Source organism: Lasioglossum baleicum, chromosome 13 (genome assembly GCF_051020765.1).
Source record: "Lasioglossum baleicum chromosome 13, iyLasBale1, whole genome shotgun sequence".
Classification (NCBI taxonomy): Eukaryota; Metazoa; Arthropoda; class Insecta; order Hymenoptera; family Halictidae; genus Lasioglossum; species Lasioglossum baleicum.
Window position 1 is genome coordinate 11,019,982 of NC_134941.1, and position 27,693 is coordinate 11,047,674.

General features: G+C 36.3%; 5 protein-coding genes across 15 annotated transcripts; 4 read left to right on the forward strand and 1 right to left on the reverse strand.

Annotated features, from left to right (window-relative positions):
• The first annotated feature begins 3 nt into the window (after window positions 1-3).
• Hmt-1 (ABC transporter ATP-binding protein/permease Hmt-1) lies at window positions 4-4,211 on the forward strand. The gene is made up of 10 exons (XM_076436745.1): window positions 4-312; window positions 697-896; window positions 996-1,158; window positions 1,434-1,645; window positions 1,722-1,868; window positions 1,953-2,176; window positions 2,254-2,534; window positions 2,622-2,722; window positions 2,795-3,296; window positions 3,380-4,211. The coding sequence occupies exons 1-10, from the start codon at window positions 4-6 to the stop codon at window positions 3,770-3,772; spliced, it is 2,532 nt and encodes an 843-aa protein (XP_076292860.1). The 3' UTR covers window positions 3,773-4,211.
• A 516-nt stretch (window positions 4,212-4,727) lies between these two features.
• LOC143215045 (serine/threonine-protein kinase 16) lies at window positions 4,728-7,120 on the forward strand. The gene is made up of 6 exons (XM_076436775.1): window positions 4,728-4,968; window positions 5,210-5,444; window positions 5,524-5,728; window positions 5,907-6,061; window positions 6,135-6,269; window positions 6,354-7,120. Exons 1-6 carry the CDS (start codon window positions 4,859-4,861, stop codon window positions 6,468-6,470), a joined length of 957 nt encoding a protein of 318 aa, XP_076292890.1. The 5' UTR covers window positions 4,728-4,858; the 3' UTR covers window positions 6,471-7,120.
• Window positions 7,121-7,637: 517 nt separating this feature from the next.
• Atpcl (ATP-citrate synthase) lies at window positions 7,638-17,658 on the forward strand. 5 transcript variants are annotated; one of them, XM_076436736.1, is made up of 10 exons: window positions 7,638-7,775; window positions 12,212-12,564; window positions 12,638-12,831; window positions 12,904-13,214; window positions 13,357-13,675; window positions 13,735-14,167; window positions 14,583-15,428; window positions 15,509-15,814; window positions 15,981-16,398; window positions 16,791-17,658. In XM_076436736.1, exons 2-10 carry the CDS (start codon window positions 12,223-12,225, stop codon window positions 16,880-16,882), a joined length of 3,261 nt encoding a protein of 1,086 aa, XP_076292851.1. In that variant the 5' UTR covers window positions 7,638-7,775; window positions 12,212-12,222; the 3' UTR covers window positions 16,883-17,658. The 5 variants fall into 5 exon arrangements, with proteins under 5 accessions (XP_076292851.1, XP_076292850.1, XP_076292855.1 ...); XM_076436735.1 differs by lacking the exon at window positions 7,638-7,775 and adding an exon at window positions 10,141-10,491; XM_076436740.1 differs by lacking the exon at window positions 7,638-7,775 and adding an exon at window positions 10,141-10,461.
• Window positions 16,790-21,341, reverse strand: Tango9 (transport and golgi organization 9). Of its 7 annotated transcripts, none has more exons than XM_076436767.1 (9): window positions 21,179-21,341; window positions 20,497-20,566; window positions 20,301-20,397; window positions 19,870-20,017; window positions 19,451-19,801; window positions 19,009-19,093; window positions 18,791-18,949; window positions 18,538-18,692; window positions 16,790-18,456 (listed from the first exon to the last, which is right to left on the reverse strand). In XM_076436767.1, the coding sequence occupies exons 3-9, from the start codon at window positions 20,375-20,377 to the stop codon at window positions 18,292-18,294; spliced, it is 1,140 nt and encodes a 379-aa protein (XP_076292882.1). In that variant the 5' UTR covers window positions 20,378-20,397; window positions 20,497-20,566; window positions 21,179-21,341; the 3' UTR covers window positions 16,790-18,291. The 7 variants fall into 7 exon arrangements, with proteins under 7 accessions (XP_076292882.1, XP_076292883.1, XP_076292880.1 ...); XM_076436768.1 differs by lacking the exon at window positions 21,179-21,341 and adding an exon at window positions 20,918-20,933; XM_076436765.1 differs by lacking the exon at window positions 20,497-20,566 and having other exon boundaries at window positions 21,179-21,340.
• A 539-nt stretch (window positions 21,342-21,880) lies between these two features.
• LOC143215034 (integrator complex assembly factor Brat1) lies at window positions 21,881-27,249 on the forward strand. The gene is made up of 10 exons (XM_076436742.1): window positions 21,881-22,918; window positions 23,038-23,337; window positions 23,840-24,483; window positions 24,544-24,756; window positions 24,837-25,148; window positions 25,222-25,420; window positions 25,487-25,659; window positions 25,917-26,014; window positions 26,089-26,350; window positions 26,552-27,249. Exons 1-10 carry the CDS (start codon window positions 22,789-22,791, stop codon window positions 27,077-27,079), a joined length of 2,859 nt encoding a protein of 952 aa, XP_076292857.1. The 5' UTR covers window positions 21,881-22,788; the 3' UTR covers window positions 27,080-27,249.
• Window positions 27,250-27,693: the final 444 nt, after the last annotated feature.

A 27,693-nucleotide genomic window follows, 5' to 3' on the forward strand; every position in this document is an offset into this window, starting at 1 on the left:
AAAATGAATACCACATTAACTTATTGTCCTCCGAACATAACGTTCACCGAAATCTGGGTAGATCATGGAATGTCGAAATGTTTCATGGACACGGTTAATACTATCGTGATCTCATTGTATCTGTTGATTTTTGGTACAATACAACTTTGGATGTACCGTAAATATGGAACGGAAACTCCTACGTCCTTGTTTCCCAGAAATAAACTGTACACTCTACAGAAAGTACTTTTGTACTTTATTCCGATACTTAGCGTACTGAGAATAATCTTCCAAGGTACAATTTTAGATGATAAAAAAGTTTATGGTTACATGGTAAGTGAACTAAACGTAGCATGTATACATGTAGATATTACTTAAGGGGATAGTCTTATTTCCGGGATCGCAAGGGTGCGGGATGCGCCCTCTCATTTCTCGATAACACAAAAATGGAGTTTTTCAGTAGTCAAAACGGCTAGACGAACGATCAAGCTAGGCCAAAGTTGTCCCCAAAATTCCTATTATTAAATTTCCTGCGACAGTTACATGCGGCCGAATAATCCAAATTACGCCTCGTAAAGGTGAAAATAGGAAATTAGGCGACGACTTCGGCCTATCTTGATCTTTTATCCAGCGTTTTGACTACTGAAAAACCTTGCAATCCTGGAAACGAGTTTACCCTATTAATTGTTAAATACTCCATAATCCTAATGCTTTTAGATCCTCACAACAGTTTTGACTGTAATCATCTATCCATACTCTGTCTACATATTAAAGATAGAGAGGCACAAACTGCTACCTGGCGTGCCACCACGCGGTCATGGCATCGTCTTATTGGGCTTTTGGACCTTGGCATTTGTTGTTGAAAACCTCGTTTTTGTTAACATTGAGAAACTCGAATGGTGGTTTCATCTAAACACGTAAGTTTCACTGAACGAAGCTGAAACAGAAGTACTCTGTGTACTCGAGCATTACACGTATTAATATATTTTCTATGTATACACTCATGCTATTTACAGATTGACCGACCAAATCGAGATGGCACTGTTCGTTCTGCGTTATGTCAGCAGCCTGGCTATCTTCGCCTTAGGACTGAAAGCCCCAGGGCTGACTGTTAATTCGGATCCAGATTATCATACTTTACCAGATGGTCCAACTACACGGCCAAGATATTATCAAGGTGTAAGTCACAGTAATATTTAGTACTAAATATAATGAATAAACAGCAAATCTTTATGCAAAATAAAAATTTTCTATCTGATTTGTAAACAACTGGAGTGAAATAGAAATTTATTTTCTTTCTTTATATATGTAACAGGTTGAAAGTAATATAACAGTGTTTTTAAATGCTTCTACTGTTTTCACTATTTCGAATTACACCTACTCATTTTTGTCATAAATGCATAAAATCCGCTGTCTAATAATGAAGTATATTTAATAATACGATGATTTTTCAGAGACCCGACGATAACAGCTCAGCATGGAAAAATGCCTGGTATAAGGTGAAAGTTTTAGCGCCATTTTTATGGCCTAAGAAGAGCTCGATGCTTCAACTGAGGGTTATTTTCTGTTTTGCATTACTTATATCTGGACGTTTGATAAATTTATATGTTCCAATTTATAATAAGAAGATCGTGGACAGCCTTACTGGCGATTCTGAAACGTTCAGGTGCATAATGTCTTTCGATAAATCCTTCAAATGTACATGGAAATTGCATTCATAAAATATTTAATCTTCGTAATAGATGGGACCTCGTATTAATATACGTGGCATTCAAATTCTTACAAGGGGGAGGTACAGGTGGCATGGGAGTATTGAATAATGCCAGATCGTTCTTATGGATTCGTATACAACAGTATACTACCAGAGAAATTGAAGTGGAGTTGTTCAGGTAATCGCGTAACATCCTTCTCTCAAATCTGCTCGATTCAAGCCACATTCACATTGTATTCTTATCGAAAGTATGTTTTTATAGACATTTACATAGTTTGAGTTTACGCTGGCATCTTGGAAGGAAAACGGGAGAAGTATTGAAAGCTATGGATCGTGGTACCGACTCTATAAACAATCTTCTGAATTACGTTCTCTTTTCCATTATACCGACAATCGTCGACATTCTCGTGGCCGTTATATTTTTCATAAGCGCGTTCAACCAATGGTTCGGATTAATCGTATTCGTGACTATGGCCCTCTATATAGGTAAGCACATCATTATATGTAGTATACTATACAAGTATAGTAGAAACAGTACACTTTATACAATATATGTTTATTAGCCGCAACAATCATGGTTACCGAGTGGCGTACAAAGTTCCAAAGGCGAATGAACTTGGCAGACAACGCTCAGAGAGCTCAAAGCGTTGACAGTCTACTTAATTTCGAGACGGTCAAGTACTATGGAGCAGAAATGTATGAAGTGGATAGCTTTAGGGAAACGATAGTAACGTTCCAGACAGAAGAATGGAAGTCGTTGGTTACGTTAAATATTTTAAATACATTGCAAAATGTAGTTGTTTGCAGCGGTCTGCTAGCTGGATCTCTACTTTGTTTACACATGGTCAGAACGCGCATAATGCTTTTCGTATTTTTCATTTCAACTTGAACAAGATTGATTAGACACGAATGACAAATCGACTGTTTTCAGATTGTAGCCAAACAAGGTTTAACAGTCGGTGATTACGTTTTGTTCGCGAGTTACATCATTCAACTTTACATGCCGTTAAATTGGTTTGGGACATATTACCGGTAAATAGCGATTCGATCTCTCTCGTTGAATTCACTCGTACTGTTCGCTTGAAAGTGATTTATCTTTTACAGTGCGATACAAAAGAATTTCATCGATATGGAGAATATGTTTGACCTTCTACGGGAAGAGCAGGAAGTAATCGATGCACCAGGTGCTGGACCATTGATAGTGGAGAGTGGTCAGGTGGAATTTTCGAACGTGGCATTTGGTTACAGTCCCGAGAAACTGATTTTAAAGAATGTTAGCTTCGTTGTTCCGCCAGGGAAAAGCGTTGCTCTGGTTGGACCATCCGGAGCTGGAAAATCGACTATAATACGATTGCTGTTCAGGTTCTACGATGTAGAACAAGGTGCGATTCTGATCGACGGTCAGAATATCAAAACGGTTAAGCAGGATTCGTTGAGACGCGCCATAGGTGTTGTGCCTCAAGACACAGTATTATTCAACAACACTATAAAATATAATATTCGATACGGTCGTATCGAAGCTGTAGACGCGGACATAATCGCGGCAGCTCAAAATGCAGATATCCACGAACGGATTCTCTCGTTTCCAAGTGGTTACGAGACGCAGGTATGTGTTACTTTTTATTGAGGCATTCGATTCAGAGATTATTTGCAATTGTTGAACGACATTGTTTCATTTAAAATGCTTAGGTTGGCGAAAGGGGTCTTCGCTTGAGCGGCGGAGAGAAACAACGCATCGCTATCGCGCGAACAATATTGAAAGAACCAGTAGTTGTACTTTTAGACGAAGCAACGAGCGCGCTCGACACTCATACGGAGCGTAACATTCAAGCGGCGTTGAGTAAAGTGTGCGCGAATCGAACAACCATCATCATAGCGCATAGATTATCAACGATTATACACGTTGACGAAATCCTTGTCTTAAAGGACGGAGAAATCGTAGAAAGAGGCAAACACGAGGAGCTTATTTCTCACAACGGAATGTATCATTCCATGTGGCACGCGCAGTTACAAAACGATCAAGATGTTGCCGGCTCGTCGAATGGCGGCGTTCAACCAGAGCCCGATGTATCAACATCTTAGACACTTTGAGGGAAAGAGAAAACAGAAATTTTATTCGTTAACATATTCCTCTTTAACAAGAGAAAGCGTGTACGTGTTTCTAGAGAACGACAAGAACCCTTGTTGCGTTGTGAATAATTACTTATTCACGAAAAACAAATTATGAATTTTTAGAACGGAGTAATACCGTTCTGTTTAGTTTCTATTTTCTTCACTTGTACCTATAAGAATAAAAATGTGATAGTAATTAGTCTTACGATCCCAATTAAAGACTAGCATGTTTTGCATTAATATTTTTCAGAATAAACGAAATATTTCATAAGAAAAGCTGAACTTTTTTATGGAATAGATTTAGTAAGAAAAACATGTACACATGATGCTTGCAAAATCTTTACTTTTCTACGATGTATACCGTTAGCTTTGTACGAGAAATAATACAAAACATTTTATTGTTTGTGAGTTCGGCGAGTGGACATTAGAAATTCCTAGCCTTCCGGTTCTTGCTGTCCTGCTGTCGCAGCTCTACATGCATATGCCCCGTCAGGTACCCAGCCTGATTCATCGATAGGATCTGTTACAGTCTCCTCTTGCGCTCCCCAGTAGTAATAGCTTGCAAAACACATCCATGTAATAAAGTACAACGTCTAGTATAACAAGAATGACGGGTAAAGTAAATTTTTCAGGATAACATGGAACCAACAATTTCTTCCAATAAAGATAGATGTATTACTTTGAAAATATCTTGTTTGCCCATGATCACAAGTAATGGCTGTCAGCTTGAATTTAATAAAAATGTTATTATTCAATTTACTCTTGCATAATTTAAAGTAGCTTGCAGCGTAAATCTAAATCTTGGCCCACTAGTTGTACATTTTTCCTTATATCAAGAATTTAGCTTAATTAATGTGAGGAACATCTTTGACAAGATTGTTTTGCAAACGACAGCAAACAGCTGATAGCCGAATATGTATCTAACTTGATCTGAGTTTCATGGTGACATATGTATATGTCTGTGACGTGTATAGAAATAATGTTTGCACGACGATAGAGAGAAAAACGCGTCGCTGTTATTGTTAATTTATTTCTTTTTATTATGCGTGACAGAAAATGAATAGTCTTGGTTTAAGTTTAATTTTAAAAATGGGCTGTATATGCTCGAAAGAAACTGTCACAGTAAATTCAAGAAATTATACGGTTCGTGAACATCTTGGTGAAGGGCAAGTTTCACATGAAACATAAATACATTTTCATCGATTATCATAATAGTAATCGTTCGAGTTCATTTTGAAAATTATTCTTTAACTCGATCGTATATTTCCTAATACGTTTTTCGGTTATTAACGAAATAAGTTTTATACGATCCCAATTAACCTAATCCGTTCCTTTTGTATGGTAATATTGACGAATTTCACATACAATTTAGATCCCGCTGTTAATTAAACTCTCATCTACTTGCAGTGGATTCAGTACTGTACTTTTAGCCGAGGATACAGAAACGCATAAAAAGTATGCTATTAAAAAGATCATCTGCCATGGGCTGGAGGATCAGAGACTCGCTGCGAAAGAGATAGAATACCATAATCTTGTGAAACATCCAAATGTAATAGAATGTATAGATTCTACTTACAAAGGGATCGCGGATCCAGTTATTAATGCTACCAGTGAAGTATTAATCGTGTTACCCTATTATCATGTACGTTTAATACTTTATAAATCGCTCCCACCAATATTTTTGCACCATTTTTCTATTTTTTATTTTCATTTTTGTTCAGAGAGGTACACTTGGAAACGAGTTGGAAAGACGAATGAAAAATAAGGATTACATGAGTTCACTGGATGTTTTAAATATTTTTTTACAAATATGCGAAGGTGTGAAAGCATTTCACGAAGCAAAACCGGATCCTCTTGCTCACAGGGATCTAAAGACTGCGAACATAGTTCTCGGCGATGGAAGTACACCGATTATAATGGATTTAGGTAAAATATCTTAGACTTTAGTTACTCGCATATCGATTTGTGCGAAATTGCTCGCATGGGGTTTTGTAGGATCCTAATATAAGTTAGGTCTCTATTAACATTTTTTGATCCTATACGAGCAAATAAAGGTTCATTGTTTCGCTTGTTTTGTATCGCTTAACGGTATCGCTTGTTTCAGGTTCTGTAGCACCAGCCAGAGTGATAGTTTCTGGGTCACAAGCAGCTCAAACATTGCAAGATATAGCAGCCGAAAGATGTTCGATGCCGTACAGAGCACCAGAATTATTTAATGTGGAGAGTTATTGTATGGTAGACGAACGAACGGATATTTGGGTACTTTTTATCAGTAGAGTTTGTTAGATTTATCTAATTTCTTTTTACTAAAATCTGTAAAATACTTCTCCAGTCTCTAGGCTGTATACTTTATGCACTGTGCTACTTCAAATCACCTTTCGATGCTGTTTATGAAAGGGGAGATAGCGTGGCACTAGCAGTGATGAGCGCAAATATTACATTCCCGGAGGATGCTCCCTATCACGAGGTTCATAAGCAATACATATTCTTTTTTACTGGTGTAACAATAATTTGACTATCCAATCTAATGTTTAAATTGAAAATTTTACAGGACTTGCAAAATCTGATTTTATCGATGTTGAAGGTGAACCCAATGGAACGTCCTTATATATACAGTGTTATAGAAAGTGTCCACGATCTTATCGCTAAGCTCGAGAATAGAGCATAACTGTATTGGGAACAATAATATAACTGTTTATTGTTCCAAAAGTTAGATATAGACAATTTTTTATACTTCTTTCAAATGTCCATTACAGTGAAAAGCGCAAGTCGCATAATATTATAAATGCAATAATATATGTTGGTAGATTTTTTACCAAACACTCGAAATAGTTACATTATTTCAAAATATCGTTTGAGACGGATAAACGGATAGGAAGAAAATGTTTGCAATAATAAACTCTCGTATATGGATTTTCCACGGACGTTTGATACTTTTGGCATGAAAATGAATTTCAAATATGGAACAATCTTTTTATCGATATTGTTGGAAGTGTAGATATTGTGAAAAGTATTTTAAACGCGTAACTCGCAATATACAAAGGATTGAATAAAATATGTTTCACTTTATATCCGTTTTTACTTGTACTATGACCATTTTTTCAAGTTTGGTAGCACTATTATGTTAATATGTTATCATATGTTATAAATAAATATAAATATGTTATATGCTAAAATGTTACTATTGGTAACATTGTTCAAATCTGCAAATGTATAATAGGATGGATGATTTGTTGTACTTGCATCAGTTATTGTTATATTGCGGAAATTGTTGGAAAATTTGAAAAATTGAAAATGTCAATATACTGTATATCAAAATCATATGAGATGATTTCTCTACTATTAAAACCGAGAAATAACATTCAATTTAGTTTCTATTTATTTCTTACAATCGATACAGACAATTTTTATTTTGCATAAAGATCCGCAGTCTAGTTATTATTATTAACGATATCTTGTGAATTATATTATCTACAGAATTTTCAACGCATGCATTGAAATCGAACGCATACATTTGATCGAAAATTCACATGCATGCGTGTATTTAGGTAACGGTTGCAAGAATCATACGATGTGACGTATAGTATAGCAGCTACGTCACGTTATGTATCGCGATGGTCCGATAATGTCCGAACACAATTCGCAAACTAAATACCTGCTATACCTATATATATTTAACTGTTTTACGATAAACGCTCGTTATTATGCCGCTTTATAAGAATTTGATTTGATCGCTTAATCATGTTACCGCAGTTAAAATGATTTAAGTGTTGAAAATGCATCGATAATCTTTAAGCCGCACTTCACTCCGGTGAATGTCTTTCAACCTAAGAATGTAAAGTAGTTTTTTTCTCTGAGTAGTTGTATTTAGTCCGCTTCTCTCCTGTTCGGACATACACTGGAGGTACATATAATAAGTATCTCACGAAATATTGCATTCTCGTATCAACGCAGCGTACACACCATACGAATCGTAAGTCCTTTTCAACATTTACATGCTTATCAACACAAGCAACAAGCTAACCTATCGGTTCCAAGAATTTTTTTTCCTTATAAATATATCTATTTTCTTTCCATCTTTAATGATAACTCAACTAAATTGTATTTAGAACCTTATTATTTCACGTTATTCGTTTCACACATGCGAAATAATTGATGCAAACGAATTATACATACATATATATATTGTACATATACACACGTATATACACATCTGTATAATGATATAGCAAAGAGAGAGAGAGAGAGATACAGTCCATCGTGTCGGTCAAGTATGTATTTACATATTAGACAAACTTAACCTCGACCACTAAATTTCGAAAAAATTTCGTTAACTTCGAGAAATTCTGTTTAACGAGTAAACATGTGCATTATAGGTATACGTAACATGTTATTTCTTTGGCGCTGTCTATTGCATCACTTATACATATATTGCGCGCTATCAGGATTATCAATTATTAATAACGCTTACTTTGATCTAACCGTGAGAAAATGGTACTCGACTGTGCTCTTTTCTTTTGTGTGCAAAAATTCGTATAATATGATATCGCATTTGAACGCGAACGCTTGAATAACGTATTCGCTAAATTTTCTTCATATCACGTATCAAATAATAAATGGAATCATCTGCGGTTTTCTTTTCTAAGTGCATTTATGTTTAACCGGAAGACAAAGTACACGAGGATTCTACATATATACTTACTACTCTGACATGACATAGCAAATGCTAATTCTTTGCGCAATAAATCCCACCTCATCCTACCTTCTTACATATTTAGACGACTTGAAAAACGCGGCAAAAATTTATTAGGATAAAAAAAAGGTCAATAATTAGTCTCTTTACATAATTTATGCATATCTTTGTCGGATCAAAGTTCGGGTCAAGTCCTGAGCAAACGCGTACCAAATATCTGTAACTCTGATAAATTTTGGTCAAACACATCGAAATAGATCGAGATCACGAAACTCGAGCATTTCGATTTTGTTTCCTTGATTTTGTTTCATACGACAAAACGAAAAAATTTTAATTGTTACGTAAATTTCGCGTTTTCTAACCGCAGTGTTCGCGAAGCTGTTATTAGAGAATTCGAACCCAGCTCTTCTGTTGAAAAAGGTCAAGGTTGCACTTGAACGAAGAAGATGCTTACAAGAAGTGGAAAGATAAGTGGAGATTTTCCATGAAGCTATTGTTGCCTAATTCGAGCTAATTCCTGTCGAGTTCAAAAATCATTTCCATTAATACTAATTTCATCGCACAATAAAGAAATACAATGGTACAGTTTATTGAATTATTTAACAAGTTAATTGACGCTAATCGCTTTGAGAAGCGCTGCATTATACCTACCGTTCAGAATCGTAACGATCGCAAAGTGTCGTGAATAGACCATTTATACTTATACGATAGTATACTACACCGTTACACCTGTTGGTGTCCTTTTAAAAAATCACAAAATATTTTACGAAATACAAGATATTTTCTATTCAAATGTTCGATCGTATTGCCTATTTTATACAGATTCTGTCCTTCGACCATTTCGCCGAGACATTCGAACTAGAATATATTTGGACATCGTAATTTATCCGATAACATAATCAATAACGAAAGAGTTTGAAAACCTTTACTCTGTCCACGTGTTAGGAGAAGATCGCATTATAGTCACGTGATCGCTATCCTCGTACGATTCTCTAAACTTGTACGCTGTCGTTCGATATCAATAATCAGTTAGTGCTATCTATAAACGCCTGGCGAATATTATTATATGTTGTATCTATGTACATACATATATATGTATATATGTTCGCGAAATATCTCATAATTATCAGTGTAGTGTGAAACTTTCTTCCATATACATATTATATGTATGGCTGTGAATGTATTACAGGAGAATTCGTTAAAATCGAAAAGTTCTAATATGCCGAATGTATAAACGTATGTCATTTATTTCGAATTGTACGAACTGAACGAAATTGAAATGATTGAAAAGATTAGAAACGTTACATACATATATTGAGTTGGCAAGGAAGTAAATAATGATGGCCTGAATCGCACTTGGTTCAGTTTTTGGCCGATAAGGACCAGAAGTTTTATGAGCACGGAATTGTGAAGCTATCAAAAAGATGGCAAAAGATCATCGAACAAAATGGAAAATATAAACTGTATTAAAGTTCATTGCTTGAATAAAAAAAATTGGGTTCTACATATTTCACCTTAAAATACCGAAATTACTTTCTTGCCAACCCAAGTAGGCATGTAATATAGGACAGTTCCCTCGTAAGAGGCTGTGAATATAACACAGGAGAATTCGATAAAACCGAAAATTTGGAATACGCGAAATCGACTGACACGCCAAATGTAATTAGAAAATGTATGTTGTTTATTTCGAATTGTACGAAATTAAAACGATCGAAAAGCTTGGAAACGTTAAAAACAACGTGCGTTTTCGCATCGAAATTTTTTTAATGTAAACTGACGGAACGCGTAGCTGTGGGAAGAATAATGAAAATTGGTTAAAATAACCGACCGTGAGAAAAAAAGTAGAATCGTACGATATCTCGAGATATCGTGAGCTCTTGGCATTACATACTTGATACTTATGCGCATGGTGTCACTTTGAACGTTCAGTTAACCGCTAGCAGCAGTGTGGGGCGGACGTTTCCCGGTATTTCCTGTTCCACTACAAGTCTCGTAGGTTAGGAAATATACCCGTGTGAAGGTTAAGGTCGTCCCCTCTTGTATAGTATCCATCAATTTTACTATCGAAATATCGGATTTTGTTCAGTGAGTGATTGTGGTCTCGTCTCTCGTTTCGAATATCGATTCGTATTTCTATGTAGTTTCTCCAAGCAAATTGTTCGCGCGTGTCCGAGATTCCAAAAACTCATAACGAAACTATTCTCTTCAATTTTCTACTTATATATATCTATGCATGTATGTGTACGTATCTGTTCTATTGAGGATAGGTTCTACATATTTTATCGACGGCCAGCAATAGGAAAGAACGAACAAAAATCACACAAGATTACGTGAACGACCACGTTGCAAAGTAGATAGCTGGAGTTCGAGTGAAAGTACATATATGTTCGCTTTACAAGCATCACAAATTTCTCTTCTGAACGACTGAAAGAAATTCTGTGACGCGACATCTTGTAACTTTATATTTCGATTGAAATTGTTGCGTCTTCGTACGAATTTCATTTTGAATTATAATTTCAGTGTCAGTTCCCGATTGACACTGACTATTTCAATTGTCAGTAAAATTCTTGGTAGATTCTGTACGTAAGTACGTTTTCAAAGTGTTTGTCTGTTAACAACGGCTCGAAAAACTATCGTAAATTGTAATTTAACTGGTCAATCATCATAACGTTACAGTAGAAAACCTCAAGAACGAAAAATGATTTTATTGACACGATCGTCGGTCGGTAATCTGTATTTGTCGAGACTTTAATGTTAGGATTTAAAGTACACTTTACCACGAAACATGTATTTACATTGTACATTAAATAGATGCAAATATATGAATGCGCATGTGTTACAAATCGTATGCACAGCGGTTGTATAACTCGCAGAAAAATGCATGTATGTACTATTCAAATGGCAAATAACGTCAAGTACAGAATAATTTAGTACGACGCATGATTTAGGGAAAGAGCAAAAACAGGTTAAATCATTCAACAGATTTTATCGACGTTCGAGTAGGAATTATTCGTTGGCGTTCGTGGATCTAAATAGGAATGTTATCGAATTGAATAGACTCGATTCGGTGAACGGAGCTGGTTTAACTCTGTTATTTATTTGAATTTCGGTCGGTTCGGTTGTTGTGTCCGTTCGACGCTGGAATGCGGTCGGTCAACTTTTACTTGAAACAGTTCACTGTAATCTCGAGGATTTTCGAAGCCGACACCAGCTTTTTCATTTTTTATATATCCTTAATTTTAAACAACGACGCAAACGATCAATAGACGCATTTTCTCGATCTCGTACGGAAATTTTTCGGAATATTTGTGTTTTTTATGTCTGAATTATTTAAAATATTGTATAGATTATTAAATATGTTGATATCTAATCAGTAACTTGCGAAAGTTTATGCAATTTGCAATTTTTAAGAAGGGGGAACCAAATGAAATATTGTTTTCAGTGGTAGCAACCTTTATAGATCTGAGATATATCAATATTTGACTAAATTCTGTCAAAATATATATTCTGGCATTTTTAAAAAATTTCAGAAGCCATAAACGCATAAGGATCCGCAGTCTACTAATCAGTTACTAAATCTTCAATTATTAAAAAATCATATAGAATGGAATAATTTTCTAGCTAGGAAGAGGTGTTTCATTTTCGAGTTAAAACAGCTCTGTTTGCAAAGGGCTAGTATTCATCGGTGAAAAATAATCATAAACGTTTATTTTCAGGAATTTAAAAAATGTCGGCGAAAGCGATTCGCGAGGCAACAGGGAAGGATCTAATCAACCGTAAACTTCCTTCTGGCACCAACGCGGTACAATGTAGATTCGTGACCATCACAGAAGATACAAATTGGTCGGATGTGTTAAACAGCAATCCATGGCTAAAGTCGGAGAGCCTGGTCGTGAAACCTGATCAACTGATCAAACGACGTGGCAAGCTTGGCTTGATTAAAGTAAACGTAGACTGGGCTACGGCGAAGCAATGGATCGCAGACAGAATGAACAAGGACCAACAAATTGGCAAAACAACTGGGAAACTTCGAACATTTATCATCGAACCTTTTGTTCCACACAAACAGGTAACCTCTTGTCGTTACTGTGACATTGTAACACAGGATACCGTAGTTAATCGTGATCTACCGTGAACCATAGGAAGAGGAAGCTTACGTTTGTATCTACTCTCACCGGAAAGCCGATACTATTCTGTTCCATCACGAAGGCGGAGTTGATATCGGAGATGTCGACGCGAAAGCTTTGAAGCTAGACATACCTGTTGGAGAAGGGTTACCGGATCAGGCTATATTAATGAAGAAGTTGTTAACGCACGTAGCAAATGATAAAAAAGAGTAGGTTCTAAAAAGTATAATGTTGCATCGTAAATTTGGAGCGTATAAATTAAACAATTATTTTCTTTTCAGAACTATTGCCAAATTTATAGAATCTCTGTATAAGCTTTACGTTAATTTGTACTTCACATACTTGGAAATAAATCCGTTGGTAGTAACGGACAATGGAATTTACATACTGGATCTTGCTGCGAAGCTGGACACGACTGCTGACTTTGTGTGCAGACCAGATTGGGGAGAAATCGATTATCCACCACCGTTTGGACGGGATGCCTACACAGAAGAAGCCTATATTGCTGATCTAGACGCGAAATCCGGAGCTAGCTTAAAACTAACCATTCTTAATCCAGCTGGTCGGATATGGACAATGGTTGCTGGCGGTGGTCAGTAGAAGCGCACAGCAGTATCATTTACGTGATTAATCTGGTTCATTCTAACCGAATTGTGATTGTCAAGTCGATGCTTCTTTCACGGGACTATTCCGACACCTACCTATCTTATATTTACAATATATACTTTTTTTAGGAGCGTCCGTCATTTATTCAGACACGATTTGTGATTTGGGAGCTTCGACCGAGCTTGCTAATTACGGTGAATACTCCGGTGCACCCAGCGAGCAGCAAACTTACGATTACGCGAAAACTATATTGAGTCTGATGACAAAGGAAAAGCGCAAAGAGGGCAAAGTATTGATAATCGGTGGCGGTATTGCAAACTTTACGAACGTAGCCGCGACCTTCAAGGGTATCGTTAAGGCATTGCAAGAGTATCAGCCGAAGCTTGTAGAACACAATATTCAGATATTCGTCCGAAGAGCAGGACCTAACTATCAAGAAGGACTGAGGTACGACACGTAGAATTATTCAGAACTGTGTTCACATACTGACCGTTCACGAATTTCAGAATTATACGGGAAGTTGGTAGAAGACTGGGCATTCCTGTTTACGTATTCGGACCTGAAACTCACATGACGGCCATATGTGCAATGGCATTAGGCAAGAAGCCGATCCCCGATCCGGAGACTCAAGAATTTTCCACCGCAAACTTTTTGCTACCCTCTGGACAGGATGTCGGGCCCGCAGCTCCTTCGAAAAGTACTTCTTGTTCACCTACCAAACAACCGAAATTAAGAGCGAGCGAGTCCGTTGACGGATCCGCGAACAAACAACTTTTCAGTAGTAAAACTAGGGCCATCATTTGGGGGATGCAAACCAGAGCCGTTCAAAGTATGCTAGACTTCGACTTTGTCTGTCGTAGATCTGAACCGTCTGTAGCTGCTATCGTGTATCCGTTCACGGGTGATCATAAGCAAAAATTTTACTGGGGCCACAAAGAGGTACTTGCTTATTTTATCGTCTTAAACCAGAGATAGGCAAGGAGTGCTCATTTTGGTCGATTTTCAAGGGATATGCCCCTTTCCCCCTTGTTTAAATTTTGTTGTCTTAAAATAAAATTTAAAATTGTTCATTTGTTACTTATCTAGTAGTTTTTCAGATAACTGAAATCACCGATGCGTTTGGTTATAAATTTCTCTGTATTTCTTGATATTTATTCATCATATTATGAATCATATTATGAACACATCGGTGATTTAAAGTTATCTGGAAAACGACTAAATAAGTAACAAATGAACAATTTAAAATTATAAGACAAAAAGGGCACATCTTGTCGACCTCTTGTCTTAAGCGGTCGTTGACTTCATACTGGTGAATAACCACTAAATCGTATCGTTTTGCGAATGTTGAATACAGGTGTTGATCCCAGTTTACAAGCAGATGAAAGACGCGATGACTAAACACACGGACGCCGATGTTATGGTCACGTTCGCGTCTTTAAGATCCGCATACGAGAGCACGGTCGAAACTATGCAATTCCCTCAAATCAGAACGATCGCTATTATCGCCGAAGGCATACCCGAAAACATGACGAGAAAACTAATTCTAATGGCACAACAAAAAGGTGTTACCATTATCGGTCCTGCTACCGTAGGTGGTGTGAAGCCTGGTTGCTTCAAGATCGGTAATACCGGAGGAATGATGGACAATATACTTCATAGTAAACTCTACAGACCTGGCAGCGTGGCGTATGTTTCACGTTCCGGTGGTATGTCGAACGAATTGAACAATATCATTTCCAAAGCATCGAACGGAGTGCTGGAGGGAGTTGCGATCGGAGGAGACCGTTACCCAGGAACTACTTTTATGAATCATATAATGCGCTACCAAGAAAACCCAGAAGTAAAGCTGATAGTTCTGTTGGGCGAAGTCGGCGGTGTGGAAGAGTACGAAGTATGCGAAGCACTCAAGTCCAAGAGAATTACGAAACCATTGATCGCCTGGTGTATCGGCACCTGTGCCAGCATGTTCAATTCCGAGGTTCAGTTCGGCCATGCTGGATCAATAGCGCACAGTAACTTGGAAACAGCCTCCTCTAAGAACGCTGCGTTGAAAGCTGCCGGCGCGTACGTGCCCGACAGTTTCGACACGCTCGGAGAACTGATGCACACTGTTTATGAGAAACTTGTCAAAGAAGGAGCGATTGTTCCTGAGCCGGAACTTCCGCCACCGACCGTCCCTATGGATTACAATTGGGCCAGGGTAATGCATATAATACTCGATAGTTGTCCCATTCTGTCAAATATGATTCCACAGAATTTATTTGTAATCGTTTGTAACAGGAACTCGGCCTAATACGAAAACCGGCTTCGTTCATGACATCTATCTGCGATGAACGCGGACAAGAACTATTGTACGCTGGAATGCCCGTCACCGAAGTACTAAAGCAAAACGTGGGAATTGGCGGCGTAGTTTCACTGTTATGGTTCCAACGGTGCTTGCCGGCCATGTATTGTAAATTCTTGGAAATGTCTTTGATGTTGACGGCTGACCACGGTCCTGCTGTGTCAGGAGCGCACAACACCATCGTATGCGCTCGAGCTGGCAAAGATCTGGTCAGCTCGTTGGTATCCGGCCTCTTAACTATCGTAAGTGAAGCCGACAAACTCTTACTCTTACCGCAATTATACTCTCCATGGAGAACCGTCGTCGATATACATACATTCCAGTCCATAAGTCACCGGACACTTATTCAAATTTGAATAAGTTATGAAATAAAAATGGTACTTACTAATTTTGTAATTATAACAACAGGGTGATCGTTTTGGTGGAGCGCTGGACGGTGCGGCTCGTATGTTCTCCGAAGCCTACGATGCCGGGTTACATCCGCAAGAATTCGTAAACAATACACGTAAAAAGGGCAAGCTGATTATGGGTATTGGTCATCGTATAAAGTCCATAAACAATCCGGACATGCGAGTGAAACTAATCAAAGAATTCGTGATGGAGAATTTCCCTGCTAAGCCTCTGGTCGAATATGCATTGGAAGTCGAAAAGATAACAACAAGCAAGAAACCTAATTTAATTTTGAACGTGGATGGTATTATTGCATGTGCCTTTGTGGATATGTTGAGGAAAAGCGGTAGCTTCACTAGAGAAGAAGCACAAGAGTATATCGAGATTGGTGCTATAAACAGTTTGTTCGTTCTTGGTAGGAGCATAGGTTTTATTGGTACGTGCCTTCTTTTTCATATTATATTATATTTGGAGGGAATGTTCTGTCGTATTTTAAATAAAACATTTAAATCAATTTATAAAAGTATCAAATGGTTGCATAAGTTCGTGTCCGATTTGAAAATAAAATTCAATGGTTCAATTCTAAAGAATACAGCTGCTTTATTAATTGATTATAGAGTCACCATTCTTTTCTACAATTAGAAGATTTTCTACAATCATCTAATATATGTTTAATATTATTCAATGATATAATTTCCATTATTTGTGTGTAACAACTTGTTGCCATCTTTCTAATTTAAAATACGTATCTAAAATTCGTCAGAACTTTCCCTCCAACCTAACATATCGTATTACCTGCAAATCTAACGCTATGTTTTATCGCTTCAGGTCACTATATGGACCAGAAGAGGTTGAAACAAGGTCTGTACCGACATCCGTGGGATGATATTTCTTACGTATTGCCCGAACAATACAATTGAGTTCATCTTCCATTTGCATTGTCTATCGTAAACGCATAATGTTACGAGTTCATTTAAGGTTTCGATAGCTCTAACGATCATGATGTCGGTCCGTGCTTGCCCATAGCCGTAAAGACATGTTAATTTACTTAGATACAGGTAATTCAGAGTTGTTGTATAGTCCACCGTAACTCTATCCATTCTTACGAATCGAAGTTGTATTCGACGATGTTGCGAACGGAAAATTTCTATACACATTATTATTATATTATATAAGACGGATTTATTGAAAACAACAAATCCGTCGGTGTTTTACTTGAAAAAAGAAAAACTTGAATGAACCCGTGAAATAGTAAATGTTAATTCGCGTAATTCAAGAAGAACATTCCAGCGGAGCATTTTCCTTTCTTTTTTTTATTTAATTAAAAGGTGGGACTTGAATTGTGGAAAATCTGATAATTGATTGTTAACTAATCTACACTAGCATGTTAACTATTATGAATGATATTTATCGGTGCCAGCCCGGATTATGTTTTTCTCTCCCCGATTTAATTAGAATACAAATATTTACGTATTTGAGAAGCTTTGTATTAAAAAGTATATCAGCATTTTGTATATACGTGCATACACGAATGCTTTTATTTATACACGCGTGTACCAAAATGTCCTAATATGCACATATTATATATGTGCACGATACTACAGCAACAATCTGTTGCACAAAGTAGGTTTTCTCTCACGGCTAAAAACTATACAAAAAGGAAGCAGTGGCAAAATAAAATATGTCCAACATTTAAGTGGTATCATCGATTTTTTACTTAGCCCCATTGAAATTCGTGAATGAATTGTTATTATAATTACAAATAGCGTATAAAAATGATTACCCTGTGCAATAATATTTTTGCTAAATAAAAGCTATAGTATTTTCGAAAGTAAGCGCAGGCAAGGAGTGTGTCAAACCATGGTAGTAGTGTCTTTCGATTTTTATTAAATCCCGTAACGATTGGAAAATATTCATACATCGATGAGGGGTAAAAGTACCTACATCGGTAAAAAAAAAATAAAGAAATTAAAAAGAACGCGACTTTCTAGGCAACGTGTAAATGTTGCGGAACGAATAATAAATTGGTAATTAGCTCTTGTAAAGATAAACGTTCGAAAAATACTTGTTTCGGGTGACAAGCCCTTAAATTCAAATAACACGTTTAGTATTTACATTGTTAAAAATATTCACAAGTTCGAGCGGTCTAGATCTCTAATCGAACCGTTTAGCACTTTCAATATCATGATCGATTTTATTATAAAGAGAAGCCAACAAATTTCGTCTATCATTAAGATCACAGGCTTTACCGTTCTTTAGAGAAACGAGACAGAATAGATCTTCGTATTCCACGGAGTAGTCGACATTCAAGAATAAACAAACTTTCACTTTATTGAGTTTCTGGAATGTCGTCGGCAGCTATATTAATAATTCTCTCGCTTTGTGGTGGTGGTCTGTGACGGCCTATCCAATATATACATTTCCTTACTAGTTGTGGCACAATAATATTATTATAGTACGACATTCCAGTGAGCAGAATGGTGAAGCCAACAAGCTGCAAAAAAAAAGAAAGAAGTGTATGTACATGTAATACAAGTGAAAATAAATCGTAGACAGTGGACAATGAATAACTTACTTGCAAATAATGAAACTTTTGCCACCTAAGTGCCAAGGAGAAAGCCCAAATGACAAACGTTCGAACACTATCTAAAATCATTCTCGTCGTAGCACTCATTTCTTTGGTAACGCTGATACCCGCGAAATTAAAGAATGCCATGCTGAAAGCGATACCTATACAGAAAGATAATACGAAACGTTAATTTCTCAATTATTTTAACGACGTTATTTACGAGGTGCGTCCAACTAAATGCTAATGAAAAAATGCTGACCTAGCATCGCTGTCAGCAAACGTCCACTGTTTCCAATCTGAATAAACGCATCTTTAGTTGCTTCGAGTGTACCTCGAGAATTATCAGCGAACGGAGGTGGAGCGTATATAAAATTCAGAGGTATCATTAGCAAACATATGGTGGCGAATCCAAAAATACCTGAAAATATGTACGCGTTCAAATGCTGTATACTTGAGAAACAAATGGTTTAAACATACCCTCCCATCCAACCGCTTGCAACGCCGGTATGTTCTGACCGGCTACAAGTTTCTCTTCAACCACCATTTGAATAGCCGTTATCACCTGTAATCGCAGAAATTACGAAATTGTTTTTATAGCCGAATATGCTTTTGCATATTTATAGACTGCGGATATTCTGCGTCGATTGTGGGAAGCAGTAGTTAAAACAAAAATTCATTTTATCCCTTACATAGTAGTGTTTTCACGTTGAAAACAACATAGCAATATTCTTAGATTTTTTATATCGGACATAATGTAGTCTGTAAATAGTCTGTGATTTTTGCCTGGGAAGCATCAGACTACCCTAGATTTTTTATATCTTTCATCGTTTTATATTTCACTCACAATCAGTTAATTTCTTCGTAAATGCATAAAGATCCGCAGTCTATTCATAATTATATTGGTTATTCATAATTTCACCTGTGCACATATAATGAGCAAATCTCCAGTCAAGATAGAGTTCGTGCTCATATCCGTATCTTCCATAGTTATTACGTCGCTGAGTCCAACAAGAACTAAACCGACTATCACCATACCTATGCCAGCCCATTCTCGACTTATGAGTTTCCTATCGAGAAAACCCATAGAAAGTATGGCTGTAAATATTATAACAGAACCACGTAACATTTGAAAACTGCTGGCATATGTCATGTTCAAGCTGATGTACATGATAGAGCTGGCACACGTGTCGCACAATGCAGGTATTAGCAAAACAGAGGGATTGAAGATGCGCGTGCCTTTAGTCAAAGGATTGTTATCTATAGAACCATCCTGTAATAAGAAACATTCGATGACGAACATTTGGTATGCGTATAATAGGATAATGAATTTATACTCACGTCTCTGCGTTTATAATAATGATATACTATTTTAAATACAAGAAGGCATAGCATTTCTCCTATGAACATTATGGAGGTTTGCATAAACGGATGATTGAAGTGCCTAGGCTGACCATCTTCGCCTTCCACCACTTGTCGGTCCGCGTATCTAATTGACAGGAAGATATAATGATTCGAAAAATTTGTGAAATAGGTATTTCTGGAGCTCTGTAAACCTAGTGTTAAATTCTTCTAATTTGTTTACTTTTTTTGAATTACGCCTACTCATGTTTGTGATAAATGCATAAAATCTGCTGTCTATTGATTAGATACAAACGTGTCTAATAATGTAAATTATATTTTAAATGTATAGCAATTTTTAGTGGTGCCTCAGAGCCACCACTTGAGTGCTAAGAGTTAATTCTTTCGATTAATTACACTGGAGTACTCACTTGACAATTAAGGTATTAAGTGACCCAACAACGACCATAAGCACAGCCAGAAGGCATTGATAAGGTGTCCATGCCATGCTTAAATAATTAAAAGTCTCTATAAAAAAACAAAGAAATTGATTACTTAAAAGTTACAGTGATCTGGAGTTTAAAATTATAATTCCAGTTTTAACGATTTAGGAAAACTCTGCTATACTTCTCCAAGCATTAAAGGGGGAGTGGACATGGGTGGATGACTACCAAGACGCGTCATAGTTCGACGTTCGCTATAACATTTTTAAAATACCATTGTTCGATAAACACGTTTCCAGAAGCAAATAAATGTTACAAAGTGACTCATAAGCTACATCACGAAGAAATGAACGAACTACGCATATAACAACTGTATATAAACACCTTTACTTTCTAAATTTGATTAAAACGTTTCCTAACGAATTCGTATAAATACATATTGTGACAACCACTGATCTCTCAGGTGGTGACAAAGATGATTGGATAAAAGAATTGATTGTTTGAAAAAAATCAAGTCACGATCGAATGAATGTCATTTGATGCCACGAACTGCTGACACTTTAAACTGAAAATATCAATTTCAATGTTAAATGTTCTCGACTTACTTTGGCACCATGTAATTTTACAAGTACACACACTTACTTTACTCAATCATATTTATGAAATTTCATCGAATCAATATCAAACATCACTATTCAACTATATATATAATTGTGGTTTTTTTAATTCATGGTACGCGATGGTACACGAGAACTACACAACATCGAATTACACGTGTAATGTGTATATGTATATGTGCAAATGGTATTATGAAAAATCTACTCCGCCCCGCCACCCGCGGAAAACTGTTCAAACTATATACATACGTAATAAACACTTCCTAGTTCTTTGAGCGATCGTTGTTCACGAAGAGAGGACGCTTCAATGTAAACCTAAAGGACCGTGCATAGCAGAGAGCTGATATGCTGATACGCTGATAAGGGCGTACTTGTATATAACTTGTAAGCAGTGATAGACGATAGACGGCATTTTCGCGCATGCGCGTCCGAAAGCAGTAACGTATCTGTATTATGGAGAAACCCACGCAAATCATCATGAATTTATTTTGTTTTATTTATTTATTGTTTGGTAACATCTTAATTAGGATATTCATACGTACAAAATCTCCGTGTTTTAATTTTGTTTGTAACGACAATGTCAATATATGATTTCTCCTCTATTAAAATCATTATATAATGAAAGAAATAACATTGAATTTATTGTATAATTTCTATTTTTTGCAATCGATGCAGACAATTTTTATTTTGCCTAAAGATCCACAGTCTAGTTATAATAAATGATACATATATGTAGAGAAGTCCGTTAATACGGACTTCACAAAAATTGTTTGCATCGATTGCAAGAAATAGAAACTAAATTCAATGTTATTTAATAGTATATTGACATCTTTTAAATTTTCCAACAATTTTATATCTCATCTACTCAATTTTGTTATAAATACATAATATAAAGGTCCGCAGTCTAATTACAACATTTACAAAACAGTTTAACGCATAGAGACAAGGTCAGTCTACAATTTACAGATATAAAATATAATGTATAATCGTGCAATTTTGAAATTTATCGCGGTATGACTAGATGACAGCACCAGGTTTGACGACGAAGATAGTTGAAGGACGTGATCGCGATAGAGGCAGTGCCAGTAACCAGCGTAACCAGAAACCAGATAGAGCAAGATAGAGGCAGTGTTGGAATATTGCACGGGTTTTTCGCGCATGCGCGACCAAATACAGAAACGTACGTATGTATTACGTCCTAAGTTAGTGCAGGATCAGTGGAGAGTATAGTAGGGAACGATTACCGGTAGGAAAGTACCGGAAGAGTTCAGAAGTTTATATATTACGTATATTACATATTATATGTACATACACATTAAATTTTAATATAACATACGCATGTTAAACATTCATATTTGAAAATCTGAAAACAAAATTTTGCGAAATTATGCGGGGTGACAAAAGTACCCCATTTTAGCCCAACTTTGTACTTTACTGACGCTAAAATCGTCGCACATGCGCGAAAAAAACCGTGCAATATCCCAACACTGGATAGAGGCGATAGAGGTCAACTTCCGTTTTTTACTTATCCCCTCCCCCGTCTCAATAATTAGTATATTATTAGCAGAGAGGATATTTATTAGTATATGCACCCTCCTTTAGGTCCATGCGCTTTAATCAGTTTCCAGCATTGCGCAGCACTGCAGCACTCGAATAATTTTTACCGTACATATTTACTAGATATAGTACCTAAATTACAAAACATATGACGCGTTCGGCAAGAATCTTTTCTCTGTGTATACACGCTGAAAAATTATCAACACATGGAAGAGATATGTAGACTAATGTAAAGAAAAAAAAAATAAAGAGACAACTCTGTATTCTTGCACAATTATTGGAATTTCTCATATGAAACTAGAATGGCATCGTTAACGCCAAGCGAAAAGTTATCCGAAGTTTTGGAGTTGTTCCTGTTGCCTAACTATAATATTGTATCTACTACTTATCTTGATCTTCTGCTAACCCATATTTCTGAGTCCATAAAGAAACGTAAGTAAACAATATCAAATGTATTTCGTATATATTTTCCAATCTATTCTCTTCTCTTTCTTTACAAGTTTGGAATATACCATTTTAATAGTATGCTTTCATAAAATCTTTAATTTTAGCTGCCACAGATGAACATTGTGTATTGTTTCGAGATTGGGTTTTGAAAGCGCTAGATGTTTGGAGCTTGAATGGAAAGCCTTCTCAGTCTATAAGCGTGTTTACTTTGAAACTTGTGGGACTTATATCTCGTAATGAGATACATTTCCATTATTGGCAATACCAGAATGTATATAATAGTCTACGCGATCTTTTCGAATTTCGAGAAGACAACATAGCATCTTCTATAAAGATGGCTTACACTACAATGCTGCTAGAATTGATCCAACATCGAAGTGGCAGACAATGGGTTATAGATTCTGGTAAATATAACAACTTTAAGGGGATAGACCCATTTCTCATTTCTCGATAATGCAACGATGGTGCTTTTCAGTAGCCAAAGGCACTAGATAAAAGATCAATTTAGTCCACAGTTGCCCTCAAAGGCCTATTTTTACATTTACGAGGCATAATTCGCATTATTCAGCATTATTAAATGTAAAAATAGGACTTTTGAGGGCAACTGCTGCCTACATCAATGGTTTCCAACCTTTATGCTACTACAACTCCCTGAAAAAGAATTTTTTTTCCATGCGTTCCTACCTTTTACATTTTGAATAGATGTAATAATGTAGACACGTTTCAAAAACTGTTAAGTTTTATTTATTTGTAGATATTATGGAAACCGCTGGCCTAAATTGATCTTTTATCTAACTGAAAAACCCCATCTTTGGATTATCGCATTCCTGGAAACGAGTGCCCGATAAACTTGTCAACCGGGTAATAATAATAATGTTAATAGTAACGATCATGTCCACTTTATAGGGGTTTGGAAAGATGTTGTAAAGTATGCACATTGGAATCACACTATGTACGTCACACGCGAAAGTCAAAAGTTTTTGTGTCATCTGCTTCTAAATGAACAACAGAACATCAGCTTTTGCAAAGATGTTATCTTAGCGATTGCAGCACCGTTAATGACCAATAACTTTGAATCTCAAGTGTGTCACAAGTTGGAGGACAACTATTTAGAGCAGAATAAATTGTTGTGTACCACGTTGGATTTATTAACCCATCTTATTGAAAATACATTATTCGTGAACATGGAGAACACTATACCCGAACTATGTCAGGAGACTATTAATTTAGACACCAGAGTAAAAGCCCTGTTCGAAGCATGTATCAGCACAAAATTTTTGCTTCACGTGCATAAGCTGTTAGTTCTGTGTTTGTTCATTCCGTTGAAACGTGCTCTCAGAGAAGGACAGGAAACCATCGACGCTGAGATATCACAGAACTTTTGTTACGATATGTGTTACATATCTATGATGCTGCTATCCAAAAAGTATATAACAGAGATCGTAAAAACAAACAAGTTTTTAATGACATACTGGAAGAAACTTCAATTGTTACGCGAATTTGTTCTACCACACCAGTACAAGTTTGAACATCAGTGTATAAGCATAATGGTAAGCATCTTCTTACTTAATTGTTAGCAAATAATTTCAACGTATTTCTTGGGTTAACAGATCATACCATTGGCTGTATGCATAAGGCAGACATATATAACTCACGATATGTTCGACATGTTCATAAATAAAATGTGCGATGTGACATGCACAGCAGTGCAAAGGCTAGCGTACAATATTAGAGACACTATATATAAAAATGAGCTACCTTTGCCACATATTTGTAAAGTATCTATCGACATAATACTAGAAATGATGGATATCATGGACAGAGTATGCACGTTTTACATTATAAATTATATACATTAACTTTAATATCTAGTCGTTTACAATTATAATCTATATCATAACAGGATATCGCGGTAATTACGTTTCAAACATTGTGCCATGTGCTCAAGAACTTTGTACCACATATCTGCAATGAACTAAATGATACAGAGGCAAACAATATGGCACATGCACAAAATGGATCAAAGAGAACCACACTTGTGTCTCCTTTGGAAGGGAATCCAATAGTTGAACATCCTACGTTGTTAGCGTCGCTTCTCGACGGTTTGGCAGTGATGACGGAGAAATTTAAGTTGAAATGGCGAGAGTGCGTGGAAACTATATGTTTGTTGTCCCTTGGCCAAGAAATTTTAAACCACTCAGGTATTACACCCGTGGTATGTATATTGTACAAATTGTAAATCTCTTAAATTTTTTGAAATTTTGTACATTGTAAATCTTTGGTTTCAGATCTCTGTGAAAGCTTTGAAAGTGTGCAAACTGGCAATTCAAAACTTTATGCCGCCTAATTTAGTACTACTCGTCGAAGGAGACAGCCACATGAACGAAATAGGACCAACTCTTTTTAAAAGATTACACGATGTTAATTGGGAAGTAAGGGACAGCGTATTAGAAGTTTTAAACACTATTGCTGCAATTTCGGAAGATAGTACGTATGTATAGTTGTTGATAGCGTACATTATTGTGCAGTATAATTGTTAACACATATTTACAGAATATCCTGCATTCCAAGACTTTTTATTAACGAATAAGTTCCTACAAGTGGGACTCGACATTGCTAAGACGGACGGCGAAAGTTACGTTCGAGCGTCTGCTTTATCGTTTATCTCGACCACCGTTAGGATACATAAACTATGGGAAAAACAGTTATCACAGCTGAATCTGCTGGTACGATTACTAATCACTACACTACGGATCTTTGTGCAAAATAAAAATTGTCTGCATCGATTGCGAGGAATAGAAATCAAACAGAATGTTATATTTCTTCCCTTAATAATATTAATATAAGAGATCATATATGTACATCGACAATTTAAAAAATTTTCCTACAATTTTGAATATCATCTATTCAATTTTGCTATAAATGTCTACTAATTACATATTTAATTGTAATAATGGGATATATGTTCTTCTTGATGTTTCAGGACCATGCGATACACTTGCTCAGCAATGAGAGCGAAGCTATAGTTCGAAAGGAAGCTGTGATATTAATTAAGGAATTATATGTCAACTATAAATGGCCGTAAGTGCGATTCCACAAAGTAGATGGATATTGCTTGCAAAATATAATAGAAAATGAAATTTCTGTTCGTTTAGGAAAGATATCGTCGATTCTATGACACGATCAATGTCTGCAGCTGCTGTCTTCGATCTCCATTGGGAAGTGAAAACGTGCGCCCTTCATTTCTGGGGACAATTCATAAAGTCACACATGTCCGATCAAGGAGTGCTCGATGGTTATTTTCCAAAAGTAACATTCTCCAAAGAACACCGAAAAATTGTGTCGTTAAACGATATTGAAATAAAGCGAAGACTCAACAAAGCATTAGATGAATTAGCCAAGCAGAATTGCTTAGGGGTAGGTGTAATTTAAAACAGTAAAAACATTAGAAGAATTTTAAAATACTATTAAACATATTAACATAGAAAATAAATTCCTATATCACTTCAGTTCGTTGCAATTCAGGTAGAAAATGTTTATTTTACATAAAAATCTGTCTACTTATCATCCAACAAACTCTGCAGCCGGTGTATAATGTTTTGTTATTGGAAATTTCAGGTTCTCCTGGTTGCTCTAGAAGATGACAGTGATTTCGAAGTATGCAAAACATCGGCAGCTATAATAAATAAATTGAAGGCGTTCCTTTTAAAGTACAAACTTAACGAACCTTTACCAGAATTGCTTCCACCTAAAGACTGTGCTATATTAGATTCCTCTTATGTGAAACAAGAAGCAATCGAGGTTGAAAATACAGATTCTGAAAAGAGGTTTCATAATTCTACTGATGTAATTGAAGAAATAGTGGACGAGAACGACGCAAATCTTCTGGCGTCTATTTACAATAATTCGATGAAAATGGATGAAAATCAAGAACCGCAAAGCACGGAAGTGGAGAGAACATTTCAGTTTATTTCTTGCGTGTCTAGGCAATCTTTCCTTCAAACGATTTTTAATTCAAACATAGAAACTATCGTCGAAGAGAAACAAAGATGGTTGACTACGTACACTACCAGCTTCGAATCTATATTAGACGACATACTGACGATGTATAAACAAGGAGATGTGAATTCTATGGATTGTTATTAATTGAAGTGAATGTGTCTTAACAGCCGCATGTGTATATAAATACTGTGTGCAGCGTTTCGTTTACATATTATCCTTGAATCGTTCTTAACTTCATTTGTTTTTCATGATCTCTACTTGTAATTTTTCTATCGAATCATGGGATTAAATGCAAGCAAGCCTTGCAAACTAAACGATTCTATAATTACATACTCTTAATAGCAACCCACCATTCTACAAGCGTATTGTAATTAAACTGGAACGATCGTTATAAGATATACAATTTATTTGGTGTAGAAAAATGCATTACATCTTTTTACATTCTTGTATATTGTACATAGATACAGCAAATTAGAATAAATTAATGTGTAGTATGTTTTTTTTATATGAAAAGAAAACTAAAGACATTTTATTCTTAGCATGCCTACGAAGGAACTAAGCATCTTTTGCAGAACACAATAACTAAAGTTGTGCTCGACGACGCGAATCTACGCAGTTGGTGCTGCGAATACATTCCAGCAACAATTAGCAGACAAACGTGAAACAATGATATTTTCTAAGGCTATTCGAATGGATTGCATCGTTCATTTGTAGATCGTTACATAATTCACAGCGTAATTCGTTCACAGCGAGGCTCG